Source organism: Morone saxatilis, unplaced genomic scaffold (assembly GCF_004916995.1).
Source record: "Morone saxatilis isolate NCDOM2014 unplaced genomic scaffold, NCSU_SB_2.0 Contig21, whole genome shotgun sequence".
Classification (NCBI taxonomy): Eukaryota; Metazoa; Chordata; class Actinopteri; family Moronidae; genus Morone; species Morone saxatilis.
The window spans coordinates 19,219,527-19,245,783 of NW_023339774.1; the positions used below are offsets into that span (position 1 = coordinate 19,219,527).

Below are 26,257 nucleotides of genomic sequence, written 5' to 3' on the forward strand. Positions count from 1 at the left end.
ATCTATCTATCTATCTATCTGCCAGTAGGGCGGTGGCATTGAGCAATGAGCCGTCCACTCCGGTAGGGGGAGCTACTGCGCCTTAACGTTTTATTGTCAAACCATGTTAAACAACAAGAGTAAGACGCCAGTGCAACCTCTCGCTCCGCCCGCCTGGATGTAAGTGCTGAGCGGGAGGGGGGGGGGTGACAGAGGAATAAATACTGTATAAATAAATACTACACTTCAAGATTGTCAACGCATTTATCAGTTTTACACAATGAGCGGGATACCAGGGACTGCTGTCGTCCAGGTTACCAACCTGTCCTCGGCCGTGAGCAGCGAGCAGATGCGCACTCTGTTCGGTTTCCTGGGAGACATCGAGGAGCTGCGGCTCTACCCGCCCGAGTAAGAGCACCCTGCCCCGGCGACAGCCAGCTAGGCAACACCGCGGATGTGCGGCCTTCTCTGCGGTCCACATAAACATAAATTAAGAAGTAACAGGTGTAATAAAATAACTAACCCGGATTGTTTTTTTTTTTTTTTGTCTTTTCCTTTCACAGCAATGGTCCTCTGTCATTCTCATCCAAAGTGTGTTATATAAAGTACCGAGACCCCTCCAGTGTTGGTGTGGCGCAACATCTCACTAATACTGTGTTTGTTGACAGAGCTTTGATAGTAGTGCCATGTGCGGAAGGTGAGTGCAATCCGTTTCACTCTAAAATGAAATGTCTTGAGTGGACCTGCTATGTCCTTCCTCCCTTTGAGTGCAACCGTTTGGTGTTTTGGTTGAATTCAGGGTTTGTTTGTTTTTATTCACAAGGAAAATTGGCAAGTTGTGCCATTGGCTAGTTCTGATTGGTCACAAAGTAGTTTTACACAGGTGACTGGGTTGTATCACCTCATTAAACACTAGCTTGCTAATCTCTATTAAAGTGCCCAGCCAGGGTTTCTGTTTGGTGTCACAAGGTTGTTTCTTTCTACAGATAATATTAGATAAAGTTTTGTTTTTTTCACTGTAAACACTGGATTCTCTGGAATAAGTAGCTTGTGTAGCTCCCCGAAAGAAACTGTCATTAATGATATCTGTTTCACGGTAATTACAAAATAAGTCCATTACATCACAGCTAACTAAAACCCCTTTCTCTCTTTCATTTTTGGTGCTCCTTTTTCTTTAAATTTCCCTCCCTTTTGGTGCCACTGTTGTTCCCTTGTGTACAGTCAAAAAAAAATGATATCACCTCTAACTTGATGCTTTTTGTCCACGTGACTTGGTGCTGGATGGCTACTGAGTTTATTAATTTGGTTTTGTATGTTTTTTCTGTGTGATTATGTGTGCATATCAGATGACTAGACTGGCCCAGCTGTTACACTACACTAGCCTGAGTCAGGCATTGTTTTCCAAGCCACTATCCCCGATCGGGCCAACGCAGCCTTCAAGGGGGAATGTGACCAGGAGAATAGCCCGCTGAGCCTTCCAAGATGGACACCTTGTCTCTTTTTATTTATTTTTCTTTTCTTTTGGTTTGTTTCCTTTCATACTTTCCCATGTTGTCCACTTTCTCCTGTCTCTATCTAGAAACTACAGTATTGCTTATCTCTAGCGTTGTGTTTATATTTGTTATTTTGGTTTGTTGTTTTGATTATTGTCCAACCCCCACCCCCCTCTCTCTTTCTGCTACAGCTGCGGCTTGTGTGTGATTGAATTCTGTCCAGGTTGCTACGGCATACCGGTGGGATGTGTATCACACATGGGATGCTAGGAGGATCACTAACACTTAACTCTCTTGTCACCTACTCCTGTTGACATAGCGAGGGGCTAGACATTATAAAAAGTGAGACCCAGTAATAGAAACTTTATTTGCACTTTATTTCATCTGTGCTGAAATCTGTTGTAAAAGGCAACATTTACAAGTTTCTCCTCACAGTAATACATGACAGTATTTGATAATAACACAGACATTCTCCATTCAACATCACTTTCTTTTTTTAACTTGGAAATTTGTGACACATGCATTAATGCTTTGTGGCGTAATTTGTCTTGAACTATATTTCCTAGCACTAGAAGAACTTTTCCAGTCAGACACATGGTAATTCATGCTCAGTGCCTCCAGCTATGATGAACTGAATTTTAAGTTATTTTGTCTCTTATTAGTCTAAACATAGCCCTCTTCTCCAGCAGTAGGAAGCAGCAGAGTTTAATCCATAGGTGGAATGAGCAAAAATTCCTAATTGGTTGTTTTTTTTGTAGCTAAGTCTTGGCTAACATTTCCTACAGTTCTTAAAATTGTTGTTCTTTTCTGTATCTGATGTCCTGTGTGCTATTAGTGATGCAGCCATTGGGGTTGTCTTGTGTTGCACACCTTTCCAACACTGCGAAACGATCGCCCCACGGAAAAGCGCCCATGCTTGATATCGTATGGTTCATGACCAATATGTTTCCAGTACAGGTGACCCATGCATCAAAGTGTTGACTCATTCTCTGCATTGTGTTTTTTTTTTTTTTTCTTTTTTTGATCTATGAAAAGAGACCAAGGACAAAACAAAGTCTTCTTTTGTTTGTGAAAAAAGTTAAGATTTTTTCATTGAGAATAATAATTCAGATTGACTGACTGAGAAGAATAATTTAATAAAAGCAAAGTAAGGATGCTCGGTCTCCAGTTTACCATGAGTAGACAGTAGAACACTTGTAGGCTGTATGGGGAAGTGTATGCTCTCTTTCTCTCTAGAATACAGTGGGATAATTGTGCAGACATAGAGGAGACAGAGAGGCGAGTCCCTCTATTGCCTTCACTAATATCTGCTTCTGTCCTGCAGGGAAAATCCCAGAGGAGGCCAAGGCCTTGTCACTTTTGGCACCTGCCACCCCAGTACCCAGTCTGATTCCTGGTGGGGGACTGCTACCAATTCCTACTCCAGCCCCACTTCAGAATGTGAGTCAGCATCTTCTGGGCTAAAATATTGTTTGTCGTCTTGTCTGTCTGTCTGCCATGTAAGTAAATGTGTGTGTTTGTTTTTGTTACACCTGCAGCTGAACCTTCCCATAGTGAATCGGATATCAGCTGGTCTGGACCCCGCAGCATCAGCACTCGCCCAGCCCCCCCTCATGGGAAATGTGGATCCGTCAAAGATTGATGAGATCAGGAGGACCGTGTATGTTGGCAACTTGAACTCACAGGTAACATAATGTCAAATTTGTATTCACGCCTAACCTAGTGAGTATTTCCAGCAGCAGGGCAGTATATGTGAGACTCAGAATAAACGAACTGCAGTGCACATGTAAGCCAGTGCCGCAGTGGGGCTCATGGGTGTGTTTTTAATAGCTTTCGGACAACAATGGAGGGTAATTAAAGGGAAAATCTGAATAAATGAGGGGTAAATATAACAAATGCAGATGCTTCCATATAGGTGAGAAACATTTTCTTGCCATGGTTTGTTCCCATACAAGTCAATAGAAAGTTACCTAAGTCACCTTTATAATTGGATGAAACATTTCAACCCTGATGGGAAAGGTCTCTTCCAGGCTACTAGAAAAGATAAATAACACCTCCAAGTGCCATGACGTGCAGCATGACTTGTTGTCAGTCACTTTTTCCTTCTAGGAGCATGGAGCACTGATGATGTTGGATAACCGATCACTAAAATAGGTCCATTGAATGAGCTGACTCTTAACCAGATTGATTCAAGAGAATTAAGAGACATTACAACAGGTCGTAAAGGTCATCTTTCCTTCCACAGACAACCACTGCAGAGCAGCTGTTGGAGTTCTTCAAGCAGGTGGGAGATGTAAAGTTTGTGCGAATGGCTGGAGATGAGACTCAGCCGACACGTTTCGCCTTTGTGGAGTTTGTTGAGCAGGAGTCAGTCTCCAGAGCCCTGACCTTCAATGGAGTCATGTTTGGAGACAGACCCCTGAAGTAGGTATTTTTTGTTAAAAGAAAAGTTTACATAGACAGACATCATAAATCAAGAAACTTTCTATTTATTTACTTTTATTTACTACAAATGTGTTCCTTGTCGTGATTCATGTAAAACCTTTTATTGTTTTATGTCTTTCAGGGTTAATCATTCCAACAACGCCATAGTAAAACCCCCAGAGATGACGCCACAGGCAGCTGCTAAGGAGCTAGAAAGTGTGATGAAGAGGGTGAGGGAAGCCCAGTCTACCATTGCTGCTGCTATAGAGCCAGGTACAACACTATGAGTTGCTGCTTTTAGTAATAAGATGATGTTGTTGTTGTTGCGTTCTGATGCTGAGACCGCTGCTCTCGCTCTAGTGGAAACAAAGAAGCGTTCGTCCAGTCGGTCTAGAAGGGGACGCAGGTCACACTCGCGGTCACGTTCCCGTTCACACTCCCGGACGCGGAGGAAAAGGTCCCGTTCGAAACACAGGTGCCCAACTAACACTCAGTGTTTTTTTAGATTTCGCTCGCTTAATGCTGTGATCGTAAGATCGTGATTGTGACTTTGTTTTCCTCCTGTTGCAGCAGACCGCCGCAGAGGTTGTGGCCAAGGAGTGACTCCCACAGTTCGCGAGGCGGCCACAAGAGACGCTCTCGCTCCAGAGACAGGAGACACAGTCGAAGTCGCTCGAGGTTTGTTGGAAACAAACAACATAAAAGGCATTTATCTCCAAATTATTTCTTTTACTTTGAAAGTCCAAATGCAGTTCACTGACTGTGAGTTGAGCTGCATGTGCTGCAATATCTGCTGCTGGAGTTTAATAAAAGTTATTACAGTCCTGGAGAATGAAGTTAATCATAATGAATTAGGAAGGAAACTAAACATTATTTACTGTTGTGCCATCCTGTTATCCCTGCCCTTGCCAGGAGGGGTCACCAGCTACTTTATGAGTCTGCTAGCTGTCAGAATTTGGCTCCTGTTGTTCTGCATGTGGCACCGCGGGGAAAACCCCTTTCTGTTTCTATATCCTTATTGTATGTACTCACACACTGCTGCTCTTATTGCTATATGCTCATATTGTCTCTGTTGTTAGGGGCCACAGGAGGAGGAGTAAGGATCGGTCCAGGAGCCCTCGAAGAAAAGCCAGATCACCCTCACCAAAAAGGTAAAAAAAAAGGTAAAAGTGATTTTGTGTCTGCAAGATTTTGATTGGTTTCTTTTTGTTAATTTGTTTGCGTCTGTTTCTTTCAGAGGTAAGAAAGAGAAGAGGAGGGAGCGCAGCAGGGACAGGAAGGACCGCTCCACATCCAGGAAGAGGAGCCGCAAGGACGAGGACAGGATAAAGAGCAAGGCCAAGCCAACAAAGGTAATAAAGCTTCCTCACTGAAATAACACTCCCCCATGCAGATACTCGCTAGTACCAGAATCTGCTGATCAATTTATCGTGGCGGAGCAGGCAGATAAAGCACTTGTGATTATTTAATGAGGCGAGCTCGTTGCTCTAAAGGATTTCTCAGGCGTGAGGTGGAGAGAAGAATGTAAGGAGCTCGATCCATCCGGTTTTCTCCCTACTATGGTTGGAGGAAGACATTATTAGTGACCTTGTTTTCCTCCTCTAGCTCTTTATGGCTGGCAGAAGTGCTCGATGAACATCTGCCAGCTGACAGGGATGCATTTTGTAAGCAATTTCCGTAAGCAATCGTTGTCTCTTTTGCAATGCATTTTTGCCACGCAACTCATCCGCTGCTTCTTCACTGCCTTCATGGATTCAGGCTTCCCTTACTGCCAGCAGCTCGTTGCTGCTTGTTCTAAAGTTCTTTATAAATCTCCAAAAGAAATGGATTGATTCGCTCGATCTCAGAGTGGACATTTGGATGTGAGCCTCAAATGGCGGAGAGCTAGATAAGAGGATTGATATCACTTTTATTTCTGTGCAGTAAATATGAAGTTATAGCCAGCAGGTGGTTAGCTTAGTTTAGCATAAGGACTTGAGACCGGGAGAGACTGCTGGCCCGGCTCTGTCCAAAGGTCATACAAAAAATCGGCCTACCAGCCCCTCTAAAGCTCCCTAATTAACACGTTTCATCTGGTTTGTTTAATCTGTACAGAAACTGAAGTTGCGGCCGTACAGTGACAACAAGGCGCCTTTTTTACCTTCAGACAGAGCCTGAAGGTTCATTAATAAGGACATTATGAGCAGTGGCGGCCTAAAGGTTAGAGCAGCGAGCTTTGTCATTGAAAGGGTGCCGGTTAAATCCCCGTACCAGCAGCATAAATCCCTCATTACCACCACTGAGGTGCTCCAGTGGAGCTGCTCAGTGGCCAGCAGATCAGACCGGTTGCACTGGACGGCTTCCAGCTGTGAATGTGACCAGGGCGCTCCTGCAAAACAGATGCTTCCTCTCGGGGAACTTTCCTTGGATACATAAAGGCTTCTGTAGTGCCAAATCATAGACGTTACCTCAGGATACTTTTCATATGGAGGAGAAAAATACTGAGCAGTCTGAAAGGTAACAACAACAAATAACCTTCAATAGTCTGTTAATGTTAAAAAATCCTAAATACTACATGACAACATTATGGCTTCTAACGAGTGGTGTGTGTAACATTAAGCTAACACACATGAGCTACCTCGAGGAGTGTTGAGCACGTTGTTAACAAACTCACAGATGTAACTGTAATCTGGCTGTTTTCTGTTTTTTAATTATGCTGTTGTAAATGTGGTCTAACAGTAAGGAATCTTGTCTATAATCTTATTTATAAAAAAAAAAGCTTTACGCTGCAGCTTCCTATCCTCGTTTCATCTAAAATATACCTGTGTCATTATAGGGGAGAATTTGAAACACTGACCTACTACATGCACATCTCTCGTTTCCTGTCTTCCACAGACCCCCTCCCCAGTAAGCTTGTTTCTTCAGTGTATGTTTTAACCTCTGTCCAACTCAAGTCAAACCACACAACAGTGACCTACTTTGGAAAGTTTACGATAAAGATAGCTGTGAGATAAAGGGTGACAGATTTTGGTCTTATCTCACTACATCTTTTCTGTCGATGACAATCAGAGCATTCGTACAACAAGTGTTCTCCTCACAAAACCGCTGCAGTCTTGCAAAATGTTGCACTGCAGAGTCTGTACAGTCTTCTTGTTTACTACAGTTCACAGCTTTCTGAAGTGACACACAACACCCAAAATACACCCAACATTAGTTTTTTTAGATAACAAACACTCTAAACTGTAGATTTTATGTATTTCCTCACTGTAGAACAGCAGCTGCACCAAAAGTATTAAAACATCTACAGAAACATGTTAATCTTCTACTGCAGCGTAATTACCATCTCTGCTGTCCATCCCTGTGACCAGTGTGTCCCAAACATTTCCCCCACAGTACGCTAGTGTCAGTACAGCTCTCCAAGCGCATTAGTTATTAAGTTCTCGACCTGTCTCACTCCACATCCACTGTTCTGTAACCCGGCAGTGGACGTGATCAATTTCTTCCTCGAACTCTGATTCCAGTACAGCCGTAGTTTGTTTTAGAGGAGGGGTTGTTCTACTGAACATATTCCTGTATACTCTAAGGTATATGAAACGATGTGATATGAAGTCTTATGTGTGTTTTGGTTGGGAGTGATTAATTAGCCATAACTACACAATAAGCTCAAAGGTAGCTCTGAAATTCAGTCTTCCTGTCCTCATAAAATACTAGTTACACATACTATCTTGTGTTAATGGACGGACAGAAAACTCATCTGCATGCCATTGTTTTTTTTAATCTTCTGTTATTGAGTTCCTCTGTAGCACCTCATCATTCGTACCTGAGCTCTGATGTCTTTGTCTGACCAGGTTTGATTGGTACTCATTTCATTTCAGGCGGAAAGAGACTATGACAGAGAAGAGAAGGACGACTTCGAAAGTGACAGAGAAGACTCGGTCACACTGAGCGAGGACATGACATCATCACCCTGCGTCCAGCACAACGGCAGCTACAAGTCTCACAATGAGGAGGATGTGTACATGGGTGCAGACGGCACCAAGTGACTATTACACCACCATGGAAACTGCTCTAATGATCCCATTGCGTGTGTATACATACATGAACACCAGATTACCACTAACAACAGCGTGTTTCCCCCCACCATCGTCTCCTGTCGTACAATCTGATTTTATTGTCTATTGTCCTGTAATCCAACTCATTTTCAGTATCCCACTGTAAGGGCAAGTGAGCGCTCGGTACAGCAGAGATAAACCTTATGTTTATGCGTTATGATATCTTGTAAGATAACCGTACAACACTAAACACTGAAACTGCCATCAAAAACAATATTTAAATAATAGAAGCTTCTCAAACTGTGGCATGGCTGCCATATTGGATTGCATCATTTATACAGGTGATATTGTGTCCACCTCCTGTGCGTGTGTTCACTACTTGAAGAGCTCATTTCCTGTTCTTTCTATAGAGATTCTAAAACTGCAGTGCACCCCAGCAGACTAGATGAGCGTGCTCGCCTGAACCAGCTGCAGAGCTTCTGACGATGGCAGAAAATCCAGCAGGAAGAGTTTCCACTTGTTTGTCCAGAATTATGAAGTTTTTAATCGCAGCGTTGTCCCTGGTTACATTGATATTACTCCTCCAGTGACATCATGCCGTTTTCTTAAGAAAAGAAATGTTTATCCAAATATCACCAACAGCAATATGCAGCAAGGTTGCCTACACAGGTATAGGCCTGTGCTGCGTCAGAACAGGAAAAGTCCCCAAATGAGTCAGTGACACACAAAGATAAGAAGGCGTGTTTTGCAGAAAAGTTTTAAGTGTTAATCTGCCCAATGCGTTCGTAAATGTGGGCACTTTAAGGCACAAAAAGGGCCTGGACTGGCAGCTGCTCTGGATCGCAACGCATTTGAAGCTTGGCAGCAGGCAGCATTTAATACAAAGTATTAAAATGATAGGAAATAACTCTTACTATCCTATAATGTGTATCTGCTCCTGTCTGTAACAGTAAAGTAACTTCAGTTTTAGTGGAAACTGAATGAATTCATTTGTAGGGCTGTTTTACATTATGTGATGTAATGTGTCTCTTAGGGCCCCCCAGTTGAATCGTCACTGTTTTCAGAGAGCTTTGCTAGCACTGAGTTGGTTGATGCTATATTTTGCATCACTTGCGTTTTGTCAATACATAAATTAAAGTGATTGTAGTATAATCCAGGCCATTATCATGTTAGGTTCAGTATCTAGAGTTAGTATTTGTTGCTCACTAGCACACCAAAAGGCAAAGGAAGTACCATCAAAACAGAGTTCCTCTCAGCTTTTATTAGCCAGCTGAATTCGAGTTCATTACTGACGCCTCGTGAAGTAAAAATAAACTCTCTCACTGAGGTCTCATGGGGTGTAACTGTTCTTCCTCCTCGGCTGCTCTGGTCGTAGTGTGGCTCTGACAACAACTTCCTATATTCTGTCTATTTACTACATTTTTAATACATGTTCCTTGGTTAAAAAAAAAAAAAAGGAACCTAAGTGTAAGAACATGAGGGCCCCTCTCAGTGTATGGATGACATTAAAACAGGATTCCTGCTCATGCTAAAATGCTCATTTGCCCTTTGTGTGGTGTTTCAATCGACCAGGTCCGTGAAGTGTCCTTTTTATTTCCTCTTTTGCTCCATTTTTTCTCCATCCTCTGGGAAATGGAGTGTCCTACAAAATGTACGGTGTTGATTTTATGACTTGTGCTGTAATTATGAGAATGCAGAATTGTATTCTACTGTTTCTGTGAACCTGTTGCTAATATATTTTAGTAAAAAAAAAAAAAGAAACATTTCTTATTTGGTCGACATAAATACAGTGTTTTATTTCCTGTTTTTTGTTTTTGTTTTATGGGTGTACATTTACTTTCTTTCTTTTTTTACATTTCTGATCACAAGTAGTCGCAACAAGATCACAATGTATCATGTTCTTTTACCTGTTATTGTTGTAATGCTGTGAGATAAAAACAATTTACTGTTTTATAGATACAACACAGGCCTATACTGTAAAATGACGGTGGTTTGCAAAATGTCTGTCGGCTCATATTGCTCAAGAAAGCGAGACGCAAACAGAAGCTTGCAGCGGCTGTCTATATGAGGCTGAACAATATATGTCAAAGGTCAACGAACTGCAAGCACAGAAGGGTCAAAAAGTGCCTAGACTAAGATTGTACAGAATATTCTAATAAAAAATGGAGACTTATTGACAGATGCAACCTGAATTTATTGTTCATGATGTTTAATAGGTAAAACTAATGAGATGTTATATTAAAGTATTGTCTGTTGTCTTTAGTAATTAATAGCAGAATAGAGTGAACATTGATGGGACTTTTTGTGTTTGCTTTTTTTTTTATTTTAACGTTCTGTTATTTTTGGTGTTGCCGTTTGCGTTATTGTGATTGTGTCAAAAAATGAAAGAGGTTTTTGTGCAAACTGGCCCCAGATTGAGATCAGTGTTTTTTTTAAGTTTCTGAGAAAGCTTACTACATTTTAAAAGCTTTACTTTTAAAAGGAGACGTAAAGACTTTATGACTGTCCTCGCCAAATTCCACTTGTATGGCTTTTACAAACCTAATTTGATTGTATTTTTTTCTTTTCTTTTCCTGCTTTTTTACGTACACAAAGCTTCAGTTTGAAGTGGTGAACTCGTGATAAAGTTTAGTAAAAAAAAAAGCATTTCCAACAAAACTGACAGTATGTAAAGAATTTTATTTTTTATATGCGCTATGCTCGGTATATACTGTAGAACCGGCTGACGGTTTGCTCCTGGGGGATCGGCACTAGATGTCTGTGTTTGGGACTTGATGTAAAGGTTTGATAACGCTGTTTTTGAAGAGCTTGGATGTATGTATGTGATCCTCCTCAATTTGAATCTAACAATACATCTGATCTGTTTCCAAAAACACTCAATAAAGAGACTTTTCATTCAGTTATTTTGTTTTATCGCCCTTGTTATACCATCAGCCTTTGTTTTCTTGGTTTGGGTGTTAATGCATTTGAAACTTGTCCAATAAGTGCTTCACTGTGGACTTCTGTGTGTCTTGAACCCCTGATCTGGGTCAAGGACACTTTCTATCGACATGACTGCCTCTGAACCTCCATCCATACTTTTTTAGGCTAAAAAAGTGTTAGTAGTTTTATGTGATGTGGCTCTAGGGATGGCAGTGTTGGTCTCTTTGGTTGGTCAACATTAACTGGATGGATTGCCATGAATCTTTGTTGATATTCATGATCCCCAGAGGATGAATCGTACTTTGGCGATCCCCTGACTCCACATCTATTGGATGGATAGGCCTTTTTAATAGCAGGCATTTGGACATGTCACAGTAGGAAAAGAAAAAAATGCTGCAATGGCTGAAGTTCCATTAAGCTGCTTTATGGCGCCATCGTTAATGTTGAGATGTCAAATTGTCCGCTGTGAAAAAGGCCTGTTTGTCACAGAAAAGCATGTCCTCCTCAACATGACTTCTATTCTGACTTCTAATGCTAGCAAGATGGTTAACATGATAAACATTATACCTGCTAGACATCATCATGATAGCATTGTGTTGTGAGCGTGTTGTGAGCAGTCAGTCATGTTTTCATCATGAGGTATTCAGATTTACAGATGGAAATGAGATACTGTATGTTCATAGAAGTATATCAAGTAATGTACATATGCAGTTTGTACAGGAGCAGAGATAACGTGCATGGAGAGAAGAGATTGTTTAAGTAGTGCAGATATACAGGTAGATATTGTATAGAGGTAGGAGGAGGGACTTTAAATGATAAATGTCTGTCTTTAAATACTTTATATTTATAAGTTTCTATCTCTACAGTAATTTTTGCAGCTGAATACTGCACAACAAAGACATTCCAGCACACACCAGGATACTAGGATTGACACTGTTTTATTACATGAAATAAACAAAGTTTTAAAGGCTTAATTGCCATCAAGTTTCCCACACCTGACGGCAATTGAGTCAATCTGATGAAGCAACATGCGAGAGGCCTTCTTTGCTTCTCTGTCTTTTGTTTTTAATCTAATAAAACAGCGTCAATCCTGGTATCCTGGTGTGCGCTGGAATCCTTTTGTTGTTTGGTTTACTTTGGTTTGCTCTGCACCAGCTGGCAACCAGAAGAGAAGCACTGCTGGACTGCACTTGTAGTTGTGCTGATTATTTAAGACTTAATAAATTCATGCGGATGACCTGCAACAACAGTACGGTGGCTCCTCACAGTGCACCTCTGGAGCCCAAGGATTGCCCTGCGTTCCTGGCTCTTCGTGCTCTGCTTGTGCCGGTCTAAAATGTATTCACAAATTCATGGATATATCCTCATTGTTGTCCAAGACGGGACTGGTGCTAAATTGCCTTATATAGTCCAATCGTGATTTCACCACGGTCAAGTCCATGTCCCCTGCTTTGCTTTCCATGGCTTGAGTAACTGTTGGTGTATTCGGTAGCATTCCCTGCTGAAACATTTCCATTGTTGTATATCCACACGTAAAGGCAAGAGGAGAGATCTGGAGGTCTGTCCGCTGGATGCCAGAGGAAGTCTCTGCAGTAATGTCAGGTAGGATGTCTCCACTTGAAACCTCTGCGTCTCTATGGAACCAGTTACAAATGATTTCTGATGAGTCTTCCTCATCCTCTGTGGCACAGAGAAGTGGTAGTGAAGCTAATGTGCTAGCAGGGATCACTTCTTCTTTCTCAAGTATTTGAAGACTGTTTGTATCCCATTCTTCCACCTTCATGGACTCCAGCAGTTCCTAAATGTGAAATAAAAACAGTATCTTCAACATCCACTTATAACAACAGACAACTTACCTGGACCTTTAAATTCTCATGTCTCCTGTCCTGCAGTGGTGTGTCTGTATGTCCTCATTCACTTAATTAGATCTCTTCACAGTCTGGCTGGTTGCTTGGGGTTTTGTTTGGCTTTCACAATGTTAAAAATTATGTTTTCTGAAGGCAAAAACAGACGCTTACCAGTTCACAGGGCCGTTCTATTTTCTGCATCGCATTGCTGTTCCCAGGGTTAGGTATGCTCGGCCACAGAATGACTTTTGCTCTAGATTAAGTAGATTATATATATATAGTAAATATTTGTCCATATTAAAGATTAGTGACATACATGTGAGACAGTGCTGTACCTTTTAATTATTGGAGATCCAAATATCAGCACAATGGCCCCAACAGCAAAGATTATGATGAGACCCATGAGATTAGAATATCCTATGTAAAGAAATAGGCATAAAAATCAAATATTAGTATCAGAAATGTTCTGATTTATTAATGGTAAAAAGTTGTTTGTTTGAACCTTCATTGTTCGTTTTGAGAAGGCACGCTGTGCTTCGTACTCCTGCTCCTGCCTGTGTGAATCCTGATATCTGGACTTCGTATACCATGCCACTTTCGAGATCCCCCAGTTCATATCTGTCAAACGCTGGATCCACTGTAATATCTGCAATGAAAGGGTGATAGTTGTCAGCATATTACATAAGACACATCCGCTTTAAAGCTGAATAGCTTAAATACTGTGATTATTTACGCTTAGGAAAACAGCTAATATGGGTCACTCGGTTGGTCCATAGCTCCTAACCCGGACCCTAACCCAAACTATTACATTCTGTATCAGGCTGCTAAAGCCTTCCACCACCTGCTAATGCTGTAGTAGCTTGAACCTTGTTTTACTAAAGTTTGTGTAAATTGTCAGCCTTTGAATTTCAGTCTGACAGTGTTGTTCATGAACACCTAAAGACTGAGGGGGTGGTAAACAAACCAGCCGGCAGACAGGGAATCCACTAATGCATTTAGAGGCTTTATTTAACTGCAGGAAACAATGGTTGTGAAATGTGTCTGATTCTATTCTCTTCTACCACTGAACTCAAGTTATTTGTCTGGTCTATACAGTTACAGAATACAGAATCATTTTACGAGTGGGTGACTTAGTTTAAGGTGAATAAGGCTTACTTCTCTCCGTCCCCCAGTTGTGGTACTCAGTGTAGTGGATTATGTAACCCAGTAGGAAACCTCTGGTGTCTTCCTCTGGGATGGACGACCACTGCAGCACCACTGAGTTCAGAGTCACGTTGTGGCTGCTGATGTTTGTGGGAGCGCTGATGGGAGCTTTGGGATGATATCAGAGTCAGATTTGTTTGTTGTGGACAGGAGAGGAGGAAACTATCAGTACTGGCGTATTATGTGTGTGTGTATATTGTGTGTGTGTAGCTCTAGGATAGCCAAATTCCATCACTCTTGGTAATCAGAACCTGAAAATATCTCGCAAACTGTTGGATGGATGGACTGCAATAAGTTGACCTAAAGATCTCCTAACCTCTCCTGCGGAGCCACCAGCAGGTCAAAATGTTCATTTATCCAGTGATATATCTCTACATGATGGATTACTACAAAAGTTTAGTACAGACAGTCATGTTCCCAAGAGGATAAATCCTAATAACTCTGGTGATCGCTTGACTCTTCCTGTAGCGCCACCACCAGGTTTATATTAGAAATTTGGTGACTTTTCCTCACAATCAGCAGGTCAACAATCATTCAATTTGTACAATTCTTTAACTTTCTTTACAATAAGCATTAGTCTCATTAGGTAACAGACTGTTTATTCCAATAACATTAGACATACCGGAAAAGTAGTGACTTACATCCTTCAATGAAGTAGAACTGTGTACTGCCATAGGTGCTCTCACTGTTGTTGATGTGCTTCATGTTGCAGGTGTCCTTGTTTGGTCGTGTGTGCAGGGTGATGCTGTATCTCTTATAAGGCTCCAAAGGCTCTGGGTATTTAAAATAACCAAGTGGATTATCTCAGATGCAGGAAACGAAATACATTTCATCACATGCCAAAATTAACGCCGTCGTCCAGAAATTGCATATATGCCATAGGAAATATAGATTGCATATGCCACAGCAAATATGTTTTTTGAGAAACATAATGCAACCTGAATTAAGTTCCTAACAACATAATGAAGAGATGTTAAATTAATGTTTCTGGCAATCACATAATGTTTAAACAGAACACATCTGCCAAAATGTTCACTCATTTGTTTACAATCTTATATCCTCTCATAGCAACACTAACCATAAGACAAACCTTAAGGTTAGGTGACACATTGTAGTCTTGGTCCAAGAAGCCCAAGACGAGACATGTTCAGTTTATTAACATGTTATTGAAAACCGCAGTCTTTTCCTAACCCTAACTGAAGTGCTTTTGATGTCTAAACACAACAATTCATGGGACAGGATGCAAATCCTTATCAAATTTCCTCTGCTTTGAACTGACACATAACAAGCACTGTGGGACTGAGGATGCAAATCCAATCTCCGGTTCCTCTGCTTTGTACAAAAAACATAGCACTTCCTTCACTCCCAAAAATATTGGGATAATCTGTGCGCAACAAACAAATTAACAGCACGTGAACAGACTTTCTGAGGGACAGACCAGATTTTTTTAAACATTTGCACACCTGGTAAAGGAGAAAACGTCCTATAGTTGTTTTTATCCTCATGAAAAGACATGTACACTGCTTTATGTTCCTTCTTCATCCACTCCACAGAATAGCAGACATAGGTTCTGATGAGATTGGCTTCCCAGTATATAGTAAAAGATGAATTGCTGTGAACTGTCACGTTCAGCTTCCCAGCTCCCATACCTGAGGACAAATTTAGAATGAGTTTTAAAAATCTAATCTTATAATTCTGGTGGCTATATAAAGAGTTCATTAGCAAAAACAGATAAACACCATTCTTAAAATGATGAATCCAACACCAGTTTGATAAGAGTGAGCAAAAAGATAGATTATTTTACATCCAAAAGTAGCACCTGTTTTAAAGTTTGATATCGTTTTAAAACTGTTTTCAAATGACTGTGCAACAACCGCTATGCAAATGAGTTCTCACTGGGCTCGTCTTCTCGTCGTGGTATTATCCTGCTCACAGCTGGGGAGGTGCTAGCGTTGTTCACAGCACTGATGTTGAGATGATAAGCTGAATAGGAGAGAATCAGTCTGATTTCAGGCTGGGTGGTCTTCTTCCGCTCACATGGGCCCTCTCCTGATGCCTTCCTAATGGTCAGGTAGTAGCCAATATGCAGTTCTTTGGTAGGAAACTAACAAACAGGGTCATTTTAGGATCAGAATAACACCAGATATGGTTACAGTGAAGATATATTCTTCATTACAGTTCTTGTGGGAGGAAGATTTATGGAGATGCATTTGAAAAGATTACCTTCCAGGTTAAAGAAAGCAGCCGGCAGCCTTTATTCTCTGCAATATCAGTATCATGAAGGTTGACAATGACAGGCTGCGTTGTCAGTTCTGAAAGACATTTACTTATAGTGAAATAAGAAACAATAGCTTAGCTTCATAGTGGACTAAAAACATTTCATTTTTACAAGGTTTTGTTGTTAAGTACATGATAAGTATGATTATCTTATCACAATTGACACAATAAATACAAACAGCTACTTTTTAATGCTATATTGAGTTGAAACCAGTAAAGTACAAAGCAAACTGACCTGATTGGACGGTGTAGGGTTCACTCCATACACACTGTGTACATTTTTTATTAGTGACGCACTGTATCTGTACAATGTAGACCAGTGAGGAGTTTAGATTCTCCACTGTACAGTTCTCTCCATTTTGGGATTGCACAGGTGGCTACGAACGACATAGAAATCAATGAATGTCAGAAGGATTTATCTGAAACATCTGCAATACATATTAAATTTATAGTTTGTATAACCTGTAATCTCATTGAGATCAAGATCTGTATTTCAAGAGAGACCTGAGTACAGTATTGCAGAGGAAATCAGTACAGAGACACAAAACAAACAACCGCAGACATTTACTCAATTTCCTACCACTACTGAGTACTACTCAGCCGATGTAAACAGCTGTCTAAAATCTTCTGCATCTCTGGAGGGAGATCAATGAAGCTTTAGAAAGTAACCCTGTTTATCATCCTGGTTTATCTTGAGTTGAGACTTTAAATTACTGACAAAAAACCCTGTGTTATAATATATATAATAAAATACATATATTATATATACATATATATATTATATATAATAGTAATTGGCAAAAGTTAGCAACCCAACGCCCTAAACACGGTGAATATGGTAAACGTTTTGTCTGTAATTTATAGATTTCTGAATTCAGTATTCAGCTGTGGAGTATCACGAGTCTCATGTTTGATGGACAGCAGATTTAAATTTACAGAGTGGGAGGGAGACATTTATTTTGTGCGTAGTTCTCTTCCTCTTCCTAAAGAGGACCAATCTGCTCTTTCATATAATACACAATGATGAGTGTATGTACAATACAATATAATAAATCTCTCTTTATCTTTAGTTTCTGCACTATTACGTTTATAGATATATTTATAGATATTTATAAGCTTTAACTTCAGTCTTAGAGACATTTAATATTAAAAATTGAACACTGACCTTGCTCCACGACAGGCTGCCCAGTGCTTTATATCTCACAGAGTAATTCTTGATGACTTTAATGTCCTCCTGTGGCCATTTCACATTCACCGTTAGTCTTCCAGAGTGGCGGCTGAAGAACACATTATTTGGAGGACCACATCGCACTGAAATACACAAAGTTTCACTTATATTCAGATCTGTTAGAGCTTTATCATCAATCAGAGAAATACAGAAACAACTTGCCAGTAAAAACCCATTTTTGTGGACTCACATGTGTAACCTCTGAAAACTGCTTTTGTGCAATTTGTTGACTCGCTGTTTTCAAAAACCTCCACAGTCATGTTCTCGTTCTCATAACTGGGGATCTTTTCAGAGGTTTCTGTGATGTTACCCCGAACTTTGCAATATTTTTTGGTCCTAGAAGGAGAAAGCATTTTTAAAATTTAGATAGTTGTCGTCAGTGTTTTTTAATATTTAGCCAAGTCTGTATAATGTCACATGTGCTAGATAGTGGAGAGTGTAAATGTACTTACAGCTGCTGTATGATGAGTGTGTATGTCTTTTTTGATGCGTGGTTTCCAGGTTTCCACACACAGTTTTGTTTACCACGTAAATTATGTTTACCAAAACAATCTAAATCACGGACTCCATCTAAAACAGAGGCAATGGACGGTAATAGTCAAGCCTAAAAATGACTTTTTCCAGTCTCTAACCTGATTTTACAGGTGATGATTCAACCTGGCATGACTCAGACGTGTTTTCATTACCTGGGTGAATCCCACAGTGCTCATATTTGGAAGAAAGGTTCATTGTCTTGCAATTCACTGGAACATAAAATGAAACTAGATCATGATGATCAAGAAGGCTTTGCTCACAGTGGAAAAAATATGATACTACTTTTTATCTTATGGTAGGAAATGCATTTCATATTTGTGCCTCATTCATCAATGTATTTATGCAGAAAAAGTAAAATAAGCCTACCTGAATATGCTTGAACATGATAGGAGAATGTAATGGCGTAAGCAAGGATCAGACCTGGAATGGGAACAACAGCAGAAGTAGCTTTAAGGCAAAACTAAATACAATTAATATAGTTGTCTATAGTTGTCTATCTATATATATATATATATATATATATATATATATATTAAAGCATCAGCTGAGATCCTCCATAGGGCTCCAAACTGAATTTGATTAGAATTTTTATTTAAATCCTCAGAATGAAGGAGAACCTTCATTTACAAAGAACAAACACTAAAAACATCAGAGAAACTACGAGGTACCAAGGAAGAAGAATACATGGCTAAAATAAGACAAAGTGTTTCAGGTCAAAGTGTTTTTGAAGCAACTTCCATGTATGAAAGGCAGAGTAACTGAGCTGCAGTAGGAGGATAAAAGCAGACTTCTGCTGTAGTTCATCACAATAAAAAATGAATAAGCCCTACAAAAACAAACAGACTACAAAAGCAAGAACTAAAGCCCACTTACCAAGGATGAAAACATATAAGTGGCTCGCGTAGGAAGAACATTTTAAAGTTTTACAATTCAAAAGATCAAGCAGAGATCTATGGCCAACCATGTCGCCTGGCACCGACGGAAAGATTGAAACCAAGAAACCAACAAAGTGGGTTTGAGGCACTCTCACACCCACAACCTGCTGCCATTCACAGTCACACACAGTTGCTGCTCACTGAGAGTGAACGAGAAAGGAAATATTTGGAGAGTTATACGCCCTTACTAGTGTGGAGGGGCGGGGACACATGTGACACAGTTATACGATTCATAGAATAAGAACTTGACAGAAGGTCCCCTGGAGTTTGCAGAAAAAACTGTCATCTTCTTCGTACTTCTTCTTTCTACAAATAGAACAGCTCAGCATATGAGGTTGCTCAAATAACAAAACCACTCTGATATGCAGGAGGTGCCTCACAAGCTAAGAGAAATTACTGTAAAGTGTATGCATATGTTGGTTTGTATGAATTCATTTCTCTTTTCTCTGAGCAGTTACTGAAAACAGAGTCTCTTAGGTACACTGTGACTCAACACGAATGACAAATGACTTTAGGCTCTATGATTTCAGGAACTTATTTTGGTTGTTTTGCTTTCAAAGAACTGAGTCTAATTTTTATTTGAAAGTCACAACAGATTGACTTCGGTTTCATTTTGAATCAAAGGAGGACTAATTTAAGTGTTTCAGAGAACATTTTACATAAATGAATGGTTGTAGGAAACTAGAATGAAAATAATCAGTGAGGTTACAGGTCATATCTTGAGTAGTTAATATTCAAAAGATTTTATTGTTTTTCAGAATAGTAAGAGAGAATTTAACACATTAAAGGTAAAGATCTACTCCAGCCATATTTTAATGCATATTAAAATACTCTGATTTAATAATTAATTGTGTTCACAATCTCTGAATATGCAAATTTTACACTTATTCTGCAGAGTGCACAGTTTTGTCGACTGTAACTTTATTCAAGTGATAAAGTGGATGTTTTATAGAAACAGACAATGCAGAAAAAAGTGCATAGACTTTTATTATATTTTACTATTTTATATTTTTTATATGTTATTTCTAGATATATTGTTAGATATTTTTATATAATTATTATTTCTGTTCTTAATGCTATGTGAGCACCTTGAGCAGCTGCAACGAACAAATTTCCCCTCCCCTGGGATCAATAAAGTATTTCTAATTCTGATTCTGATTAAGTGCGATGTGCATATGTATTTGTGTGTGTATGTGTGTGTGAGGGTGTGTGTGTGTGTGTGTGTGAGGGTGCTACAGTATAAGACCACTGTTGACTAAAATAATCCCTCTTCATTCTGGAACATTAAAAGGTCGCTTAAGTCATCACAGCGCCAATAACAACTCATATTTACCAAAAGTGAACACATCCTCAAATAACCAGTAAACTGTCCGATATGCAGCTAACACAGGTGTGATGTGGAAACTTGAAACGTCCATTTCCAGGATATCATGAAATTTACAACCCATATCAGACACTTTTAACTGACAGAAAGATTGAGCATTGTGTGTGTTTCTAAACTGTTTTAATTAGACCACTACTGTAAATAAATCTTTGACAGCATTAGAAAAACATTAATAGCTTGTGTGTTCTCCAGAACAGCTACTAAGTGGACCTTGTGGGGAGCTATAAATAACTAAACTCAGTGTCAGTCCTGTCTGGTGGACTGGAATATATGTTTGTTGTCTGGATCCCTTTGGCTTGTGCCAGCTGCCCCCCAGAAGAGAAGCATGGCTGTGCTCAGGGGAGTATTTTGAACTTTTTGAACTTTTGTGTACTAGTTAGTTCCTCTATTAAAAACACTGCCACTGATTGCAAGTTCGTTGTTTTAGCTTCGTATAATGACCTAGAATTCAAGTTAATGACATTTTATTTTACGGGAATTGACTTCCTATAACCACGTAGAGCTGTTTATTTTTGATATGCAAGGCCAGGCAATACCTTTCTAAACAGGGCAAGTTGGCTGTTCTGCTCTTTGAGAGCTGCAGTAGGAGGATAAAAGCAGGCCAGACTTCTGCTTCTGCTTGGTTTAAAAAAGTGACACAAACTATATTAGTAGGAACAACAAGAAGTGCATTTGTGTGTTGTCATATGTTTTAAGACGGAGAAACAGAGAAACACTTGCGTACTTTAAGCTGCATGTTCCTTTCTCAGTGCTTAACTGTAAATGCACAGGAAGCTCAGTTCTCACCTCACTGACTTACTTTTAACTGACAGTTAAAAGGCCTTAAAAGCATCGTTAAGGCTGTTTATCGTGATCTTGATCTTGACGCTTTACACTTTGGAGAGCAAGGCTTGAACCCCGCGTGTTGCTGTGAAGGATCTTTGCAAGACCACAGCTGCCCAGCTGAAGTGTAAAAGGTCAACCGATCATATGACGACAAATCTACATCAGAAATGATTCGCTGGATGTGCTCACAGTATTGAAATTAGGGGAACTGATGTAGCCAAAGGATCAACTGTTCAAACTGAAAAGCAGTGATTAAAATTAGAAAAGAGCATTACAAAGATCATTACCACAGAAATTTTATTTCCGCTAAACAAGCAATTGCCTGCCTACTCATGTTTTTCTCATAGATAAATTTCCCCACCTTTACTCTTATCATCCTAAAGATCAGCAATGTGCTATAACTCACCGGCTTGTTACAAGAGTTGAAAGATTATGTGGGTTCCTCTCATGGTGTTTTGCTTTGATCATAGCTCTTTCATGCTGTCTTAGTTTTACACCGAGTGCCCTAACAAACAGCACAGAATTTAGTAATCATTTCTAAACTGGCATTCATCATTTGTTCTATGTTTACTGTAAGATGATTGATTGATTATTCTGCTTTGGAGATGCATCTGTGCAATAAAACACAGATTTGGAAATTTATAAACCTGAAAAAGTTCAAAGCAAGTAATTCTGAAAGTTATTAAATGCCACCATGTAAGAAATTTACAGGATACACAAGGTTTTTTTTAATCCTTTCAAAGGCGGATGTAGAGAGAAGGCCTAAAAAAATGCTGTGCAACTCAAGGTATGGTGTCCTTTCCTGTCTAATTAAACATATTAATTTAGATTCAAATAAGGTGTTAAAGAAAACCCAGACATTAACACATGTAGTTTCATGATTTATTATGGCCATATTTTAGACTGAGAGACACGCTTAAGGTCGATGAAAAAAGATATGTATTTGGAAAAAAGTCTGAAGATTTGGAATTAAAACAATTTATAGATTACTAATCAGTTGCAAATATCTTCATTTGGGGGATTTTCCAAGCAAATACCATGCTGCCCCTAATATTTCTCTTGATCCGCCCCCCATTGCAGGTGTCAGCAACCTTTTTGAAATGAAGTGCCATTTTTGAAATGTTCTTGTTCATTTTATTCCATCCATATAGGCAACATGTACAGCAACATTTTTTAAAAACATCATTTTTAATTAGATTTAAATAACTCAAATGTGTTAAATGATACATGGTGAATTTTTGTGAAATAAAGGTCAGTACAATAGCGTCAGCAAACTCTTACTTATTCATTTTTAAATAATAATAAATCACATTTCTTCCACTTACTTTCACACCATATTTTTCCCCAGGTCATCCACACCCCCAGTTTGCAGTGGATTAATACTGACCTTTTGACAGGAAACTGCAAAGAAAAGAAAAAAATGGGGTGCTTGTTGTAGGCTGTTAAAACAACAGCTGAGGAGAGTGTACAGGTTTTATTTTCAATGGCAACAACACATTATCATAAAGTCAGCTGCACTCTGTAACCTTTATTCATTGACATCAGCAAACAGTACCCTCCTGTGGAGAGTCTGTGTGTAGACTTGCTGACACACTATGAGAGAGACAGATACTGCATGCTGACACACAATGAGTATCACGAAAAGCTACAAAGATAATTGTAACTCAGTATATTTCAACATAAGCATTCAAATCCATAAAGACATAGCATTTAGTAAGAGGTATGTTCATAAACACATCTTAACAGAGACCATGCCAGTCATACCAGGAAGAACAACTCATATCTGAAGTTTATCGATGCTCCTTGAAGACGACTTTGTGACTAATAGCTGCAAGACAACCAGAGGAATAATGTTAGTGTTTGTCTGTAAAAAGAAATGTTGATCGAGATAGTATGAGAGTTAGTTATGTAACTGAAGCAGGCAGATTATTAGTAAAAATAATAATAATAATGGTGTAAAATGAAAATCTGTAAGTGACATTACAGTTTGAATTTAAGAAGATCTACTTTGAAATAACGAAGGAAAAAATAAAGAAAATATAAAATATAACAAGATAAGTAGAAATATTCTGCTGGGTTGGCCGGAGGGTGGCATGGAGAATTTAAGGGGTGGCAGATATATACATTGATTTAATCACAATCATAAACGTCAGTCAGTATTTGCTTGGAAAACCCCCAAATTAAGATAATTTAAAGTCCATGTTAAGCAAAAACATGTAGGATGATCTGAGTTTCTCTCAGCAAAGAGAAAGGTTGGAATGATTTAAAAAATCTGCTGCTGCGGTGGAAAAGCAGTGTCTTCATTTTTCCTGTGTTTGGTCATTTTAGTGTAATTTACAATGTGAATAAAACATGGTTTGATTTGCCATTTGAAAAGGGGATTTTTGTACCTAAGAGAAAAAAGGCAGGAGGGGAGAGGAGAGGTGACCCTCGGGCATCACACTGGCCAAATGACATTTGCACAGAGCAGTTTTAGCCTTTAAAAGTCAGCACGCAAGCACTGTTTTCACTGCAATATATTAGTCTGGAAGACATCCACTGAGAGCGAAGGGATTCAGGCAGCTTGGACCGACCGGTGAACTACAGAGAGAGGTTTAAATAACAATGGCAATGCACACTGCTGTATTGTTAATGTGAAATGAGTGATGTCTCAAAAGGCAGCCCTAACAGGTGTTAAAGATTTAACTGTAGATGATCAAATGTGTTCCAAAAGTTATTTTCAATGGATAAATGAGCTCAGTGGGACTTGTGTTTCATTTAACCGAGCACAGTGTGTGTGTGTTCAAGTTTCAGTGATGGAGAATATTTGTCAGTCATTCAGTAATTATAAATATTCAAAGGAATTATGGCTATTAACAACACCTCTGTGCTGCTGGGCCTTGTGCCTGTGCAGTCTACAGGTGTGGTTGCAGCAGATCATTGTATGTTATTTCACTATGAACATTGTGACATTACATATAATACAGCACCAACCAAGACACTTCAAGACCTGGGGAAGTACTAAAGTCTCCTCCAGAGGCTTATGCTGATACACTAGAAAATGGATGAGATTATATATAAGTCATATATACACAAAACAGGCTTGTATAATGAAATGGTAGCTGGTAGTAAAGTGTCCAAATATAGATCTAAACTTCTTACAGACACAACTTCAAGCAATAACTGTTGACATTTCCCTCAAACCACAAATGTCAACCTCAAGGTGGAGCTAGAGGAGAAGGGGATCACCAACGTGTATATAATTACATCATTTGCACTACCATCTCCAGATCTCAGTTCACCCAAGGATGCCAATGGTTTTATTTATGTGTTAAGAAGCAGAAAAACAGGGTCAGATGTTGTCAGGGGCAATATTGAGCGTTTTAGTGTTGATATGGTGAGTAGACATGCAACCTAGCTATCTGAATGTCAACACTTTCTCAGCTGTTGAGGCGTCAGCTAGTCAGCACTAGGTCAAGAACTGGCTGGTACAATGGCTCGACACTCTGTAGTGTGTTTACTCTATGGAGCTCAGTGTACCTTGACTGATGTGGAAGATAAAGATTATAAAGGAGGAACCTTTTTTAGGTTCACCGCATGTGAAGTTGAGGCTAGGGTAGTATGTGCTGTTGACTGTTAACTTATTCTGGATAAATATGACTTGTTTTTTTCATAAATTCAGGAAGCGTGTCTGCATAGGGTTTGTGTCTATAACAATCTTAGATTTGAAACTCTACCGTATACTCACAAATAAGGGTGTAGGTCTAGTTTCAGATATGAGGGGGGACACAATGACAAAAAAAGAGGAAATTGGTTATTGTGCTTGCCACATAAATGGCAGAAAAATAACAATCTAAATGCTTCAATTAAATTAGCCTTTCGTGGTGGTTTGTGATGTATTATCATTAATTCATTATTGTTGTTCTTTTATCTCTGCAACTCGTTGTTCTGTCTTATCTGGTTTTGTAAAGATTCTTAGGCTGACCTCTATGTGACGCCTGAGAGGCAAAACCCAGGGCAAAATGGGGCAGTGAAGAACTAAACTGCTGCTCATAGAGCTTATTGACTCTGAACTTCTCTCATCTGGATTTTTGGGGCTGGACAGTCAGAAGATCAAGAAGAAGAGAGATTTTAGTGACTAAAACAAAACCTGGTGAGAATTATGACCTTGCTTAAGAGCACTAATCTATCAGTGATGTATGATTAATGTGGTGGGAAATTTTGAGCAAACCAAAAAGATGCTCACTGGGTGTAGCTACTCATACATGGGTGTGGTACTGTGCCAACAAAAGTCAATAATGATACAGTCGCTGGTCTGGGAACTCTTGCAGATTGGTTTCCAATTTGGTTTAATGAAGATAAATGAAGGGATGAAAGCAACAAATAGCATTTTTCTCTTGTTAATCCTTGTGGTGTTTATGACCTTAGAGAAAGAAATCAATCTAACATGAATTATGATCGATGCAGTAAAGCATTCCCTCTTGGTTGTGGCTCCCCTCTTTCTCCATATAAGCCATGACTAAATGCCCAGCTATGTTTACCATTAGGGCATGTTAGATTGCATTTCTCATCAACTATAATATCCTTTTTGTCATTTTACAGGAATTACTGACGTTTGTGCAAGTGGGCCCTCTGGTGGGCCCTCTGAGAGCCCTGCTCCTGGTCTGCTGCTGCTACATGTGGTTGATGATAATGCTATGCTACACCTGGTATGCAGTGGCTCATACCTGGAAAGCACAACCAAGTTAGGACAAATACTTTCTTAGAAGATAAAACTGTGTAATCCGTGTAAACAGCAATTGCTATTCTGGGAAATGTCTCAATTTTCATGGTTGCAGAGGGAAAAAAGACATTTCTAAGAAACAATGTCATATATAACTATATCAACAGGCTGACTGTGAGTGGAGAATATGTGAATAAGCAGATGTTGAACATTAAGGAGATAAATAAACCATCCCACACAAGCATACCTCTCACATTAGAGCAATAGGTCAGAGAACAATTTATACTGCTGGATATATCTCTGGCCTATCATTTTCGACAGAGCTGCTTCCTGGGAGCTGTCAGAGCCCTTGCTCAAAAGCACATCAGTCATAAGGAAGAAAAGACTTGTCTATGTAGAACTTCATGCTAGTCTGAGGATTTTTATAATACATGATCATAAACGTATCTTTTTAATTCATAAGACTTTCAATG

The 26,257-nt window shown here is 39.5% G+C and overlaps 2 protein-coding genes across 10 annotated transcripts; one reads left to right on the forward strand and one right to left on the reverse strand.

Annotated features, from left to right (window-relative positions):
* Window positions 1-119: 119 nt before the first annotated feature.
* On the forward strand, window positions 120-10,826 carry srek1 (splicing regulatory glutamine/lysine-rich protein 1). 9 transcript variants are annotated; one of them, XM_035668413.1, is made up of 12 exons: window positions 120-387; window positions 543-676; window positions 2,797-2,912; window positions 3,011-3,157; window positions 3,718-3,896; window positions 4,039-4,169; window positions 4,257-4,371; window positions 4,467-4,574; window positions 4,976-5,047; window positions 5,134-5,248; window positions 5,502-5,573; window positions 7,751-7,883. In XM_035668413.1, exons 1-11 carry the CDS (start codon window positions 260-262, stop codon window positions 5,529-5,531), a joined length of 1,275 nt encoding a protein of 424 aa, XP_035524306.1. In that variant the 5' UTR covers window positions 120-259; the 3' UTR covers window positions 5,532-5,573; window positions 7,751-7,883. The 9 variants fall into 9 exon arrangements, 8 of the variants coding, with proteins under 8 accessions (XP_035524306.1, XP_035524307.1, XP_035524305.1 ...); XM_035668414.1 differs by lacking the exon at window positions 7,751-7,883 and adding an exon at window positions 6,712-6,727 and having other exon boundaries at window positions 5,502-5,560; XR_004796941.1 differs by lacking the exon at window positions 5,502-5,573 and adding an exon at window positions 6,712-6,782 and having other exon boundaries at window positions 121-387; window positions 7,751-7,886.
* Window positions 9,769-18,990, reverse strand: LOC118332958 (interleukin-31 receptor subunit alpha). The gene is made up of 16 exons (XM_035668419.1): window positions 18,812-18,990; window positions 18,305-18,358; window positions 18,091-18,147; window positions 17,857-17,974; window positions 17,595-17,740; window positions 17,342-17,487; window positions 16,412-16,553; window positions 16,123-16,211; window positions 15,796-16,003; window positions 15,363-15,548; window positions 14,541-14,672; window positions 13,852-14,007; window positions 13,199-13,342; window positions 13,032-13,113; window positions 12,868-12,949; window positions 9,769-12,647 (listed from the first exon to the last, which is right to left on the reverse strand). Exons 1-16 carry the CDS (start codon window positions 18,900-18,902, stop codon window positions 12,192-12,194), a joined length of 2,289 nt encoding a protein of 762 aa, XP_035524312.1. The 5' UTR covers window positions 18,903-18,990; the 3' UTR covers window positions 9,769-12,191.
* Window positions 18,991-26,257: the final 7,267 nt, after the last annotated feature.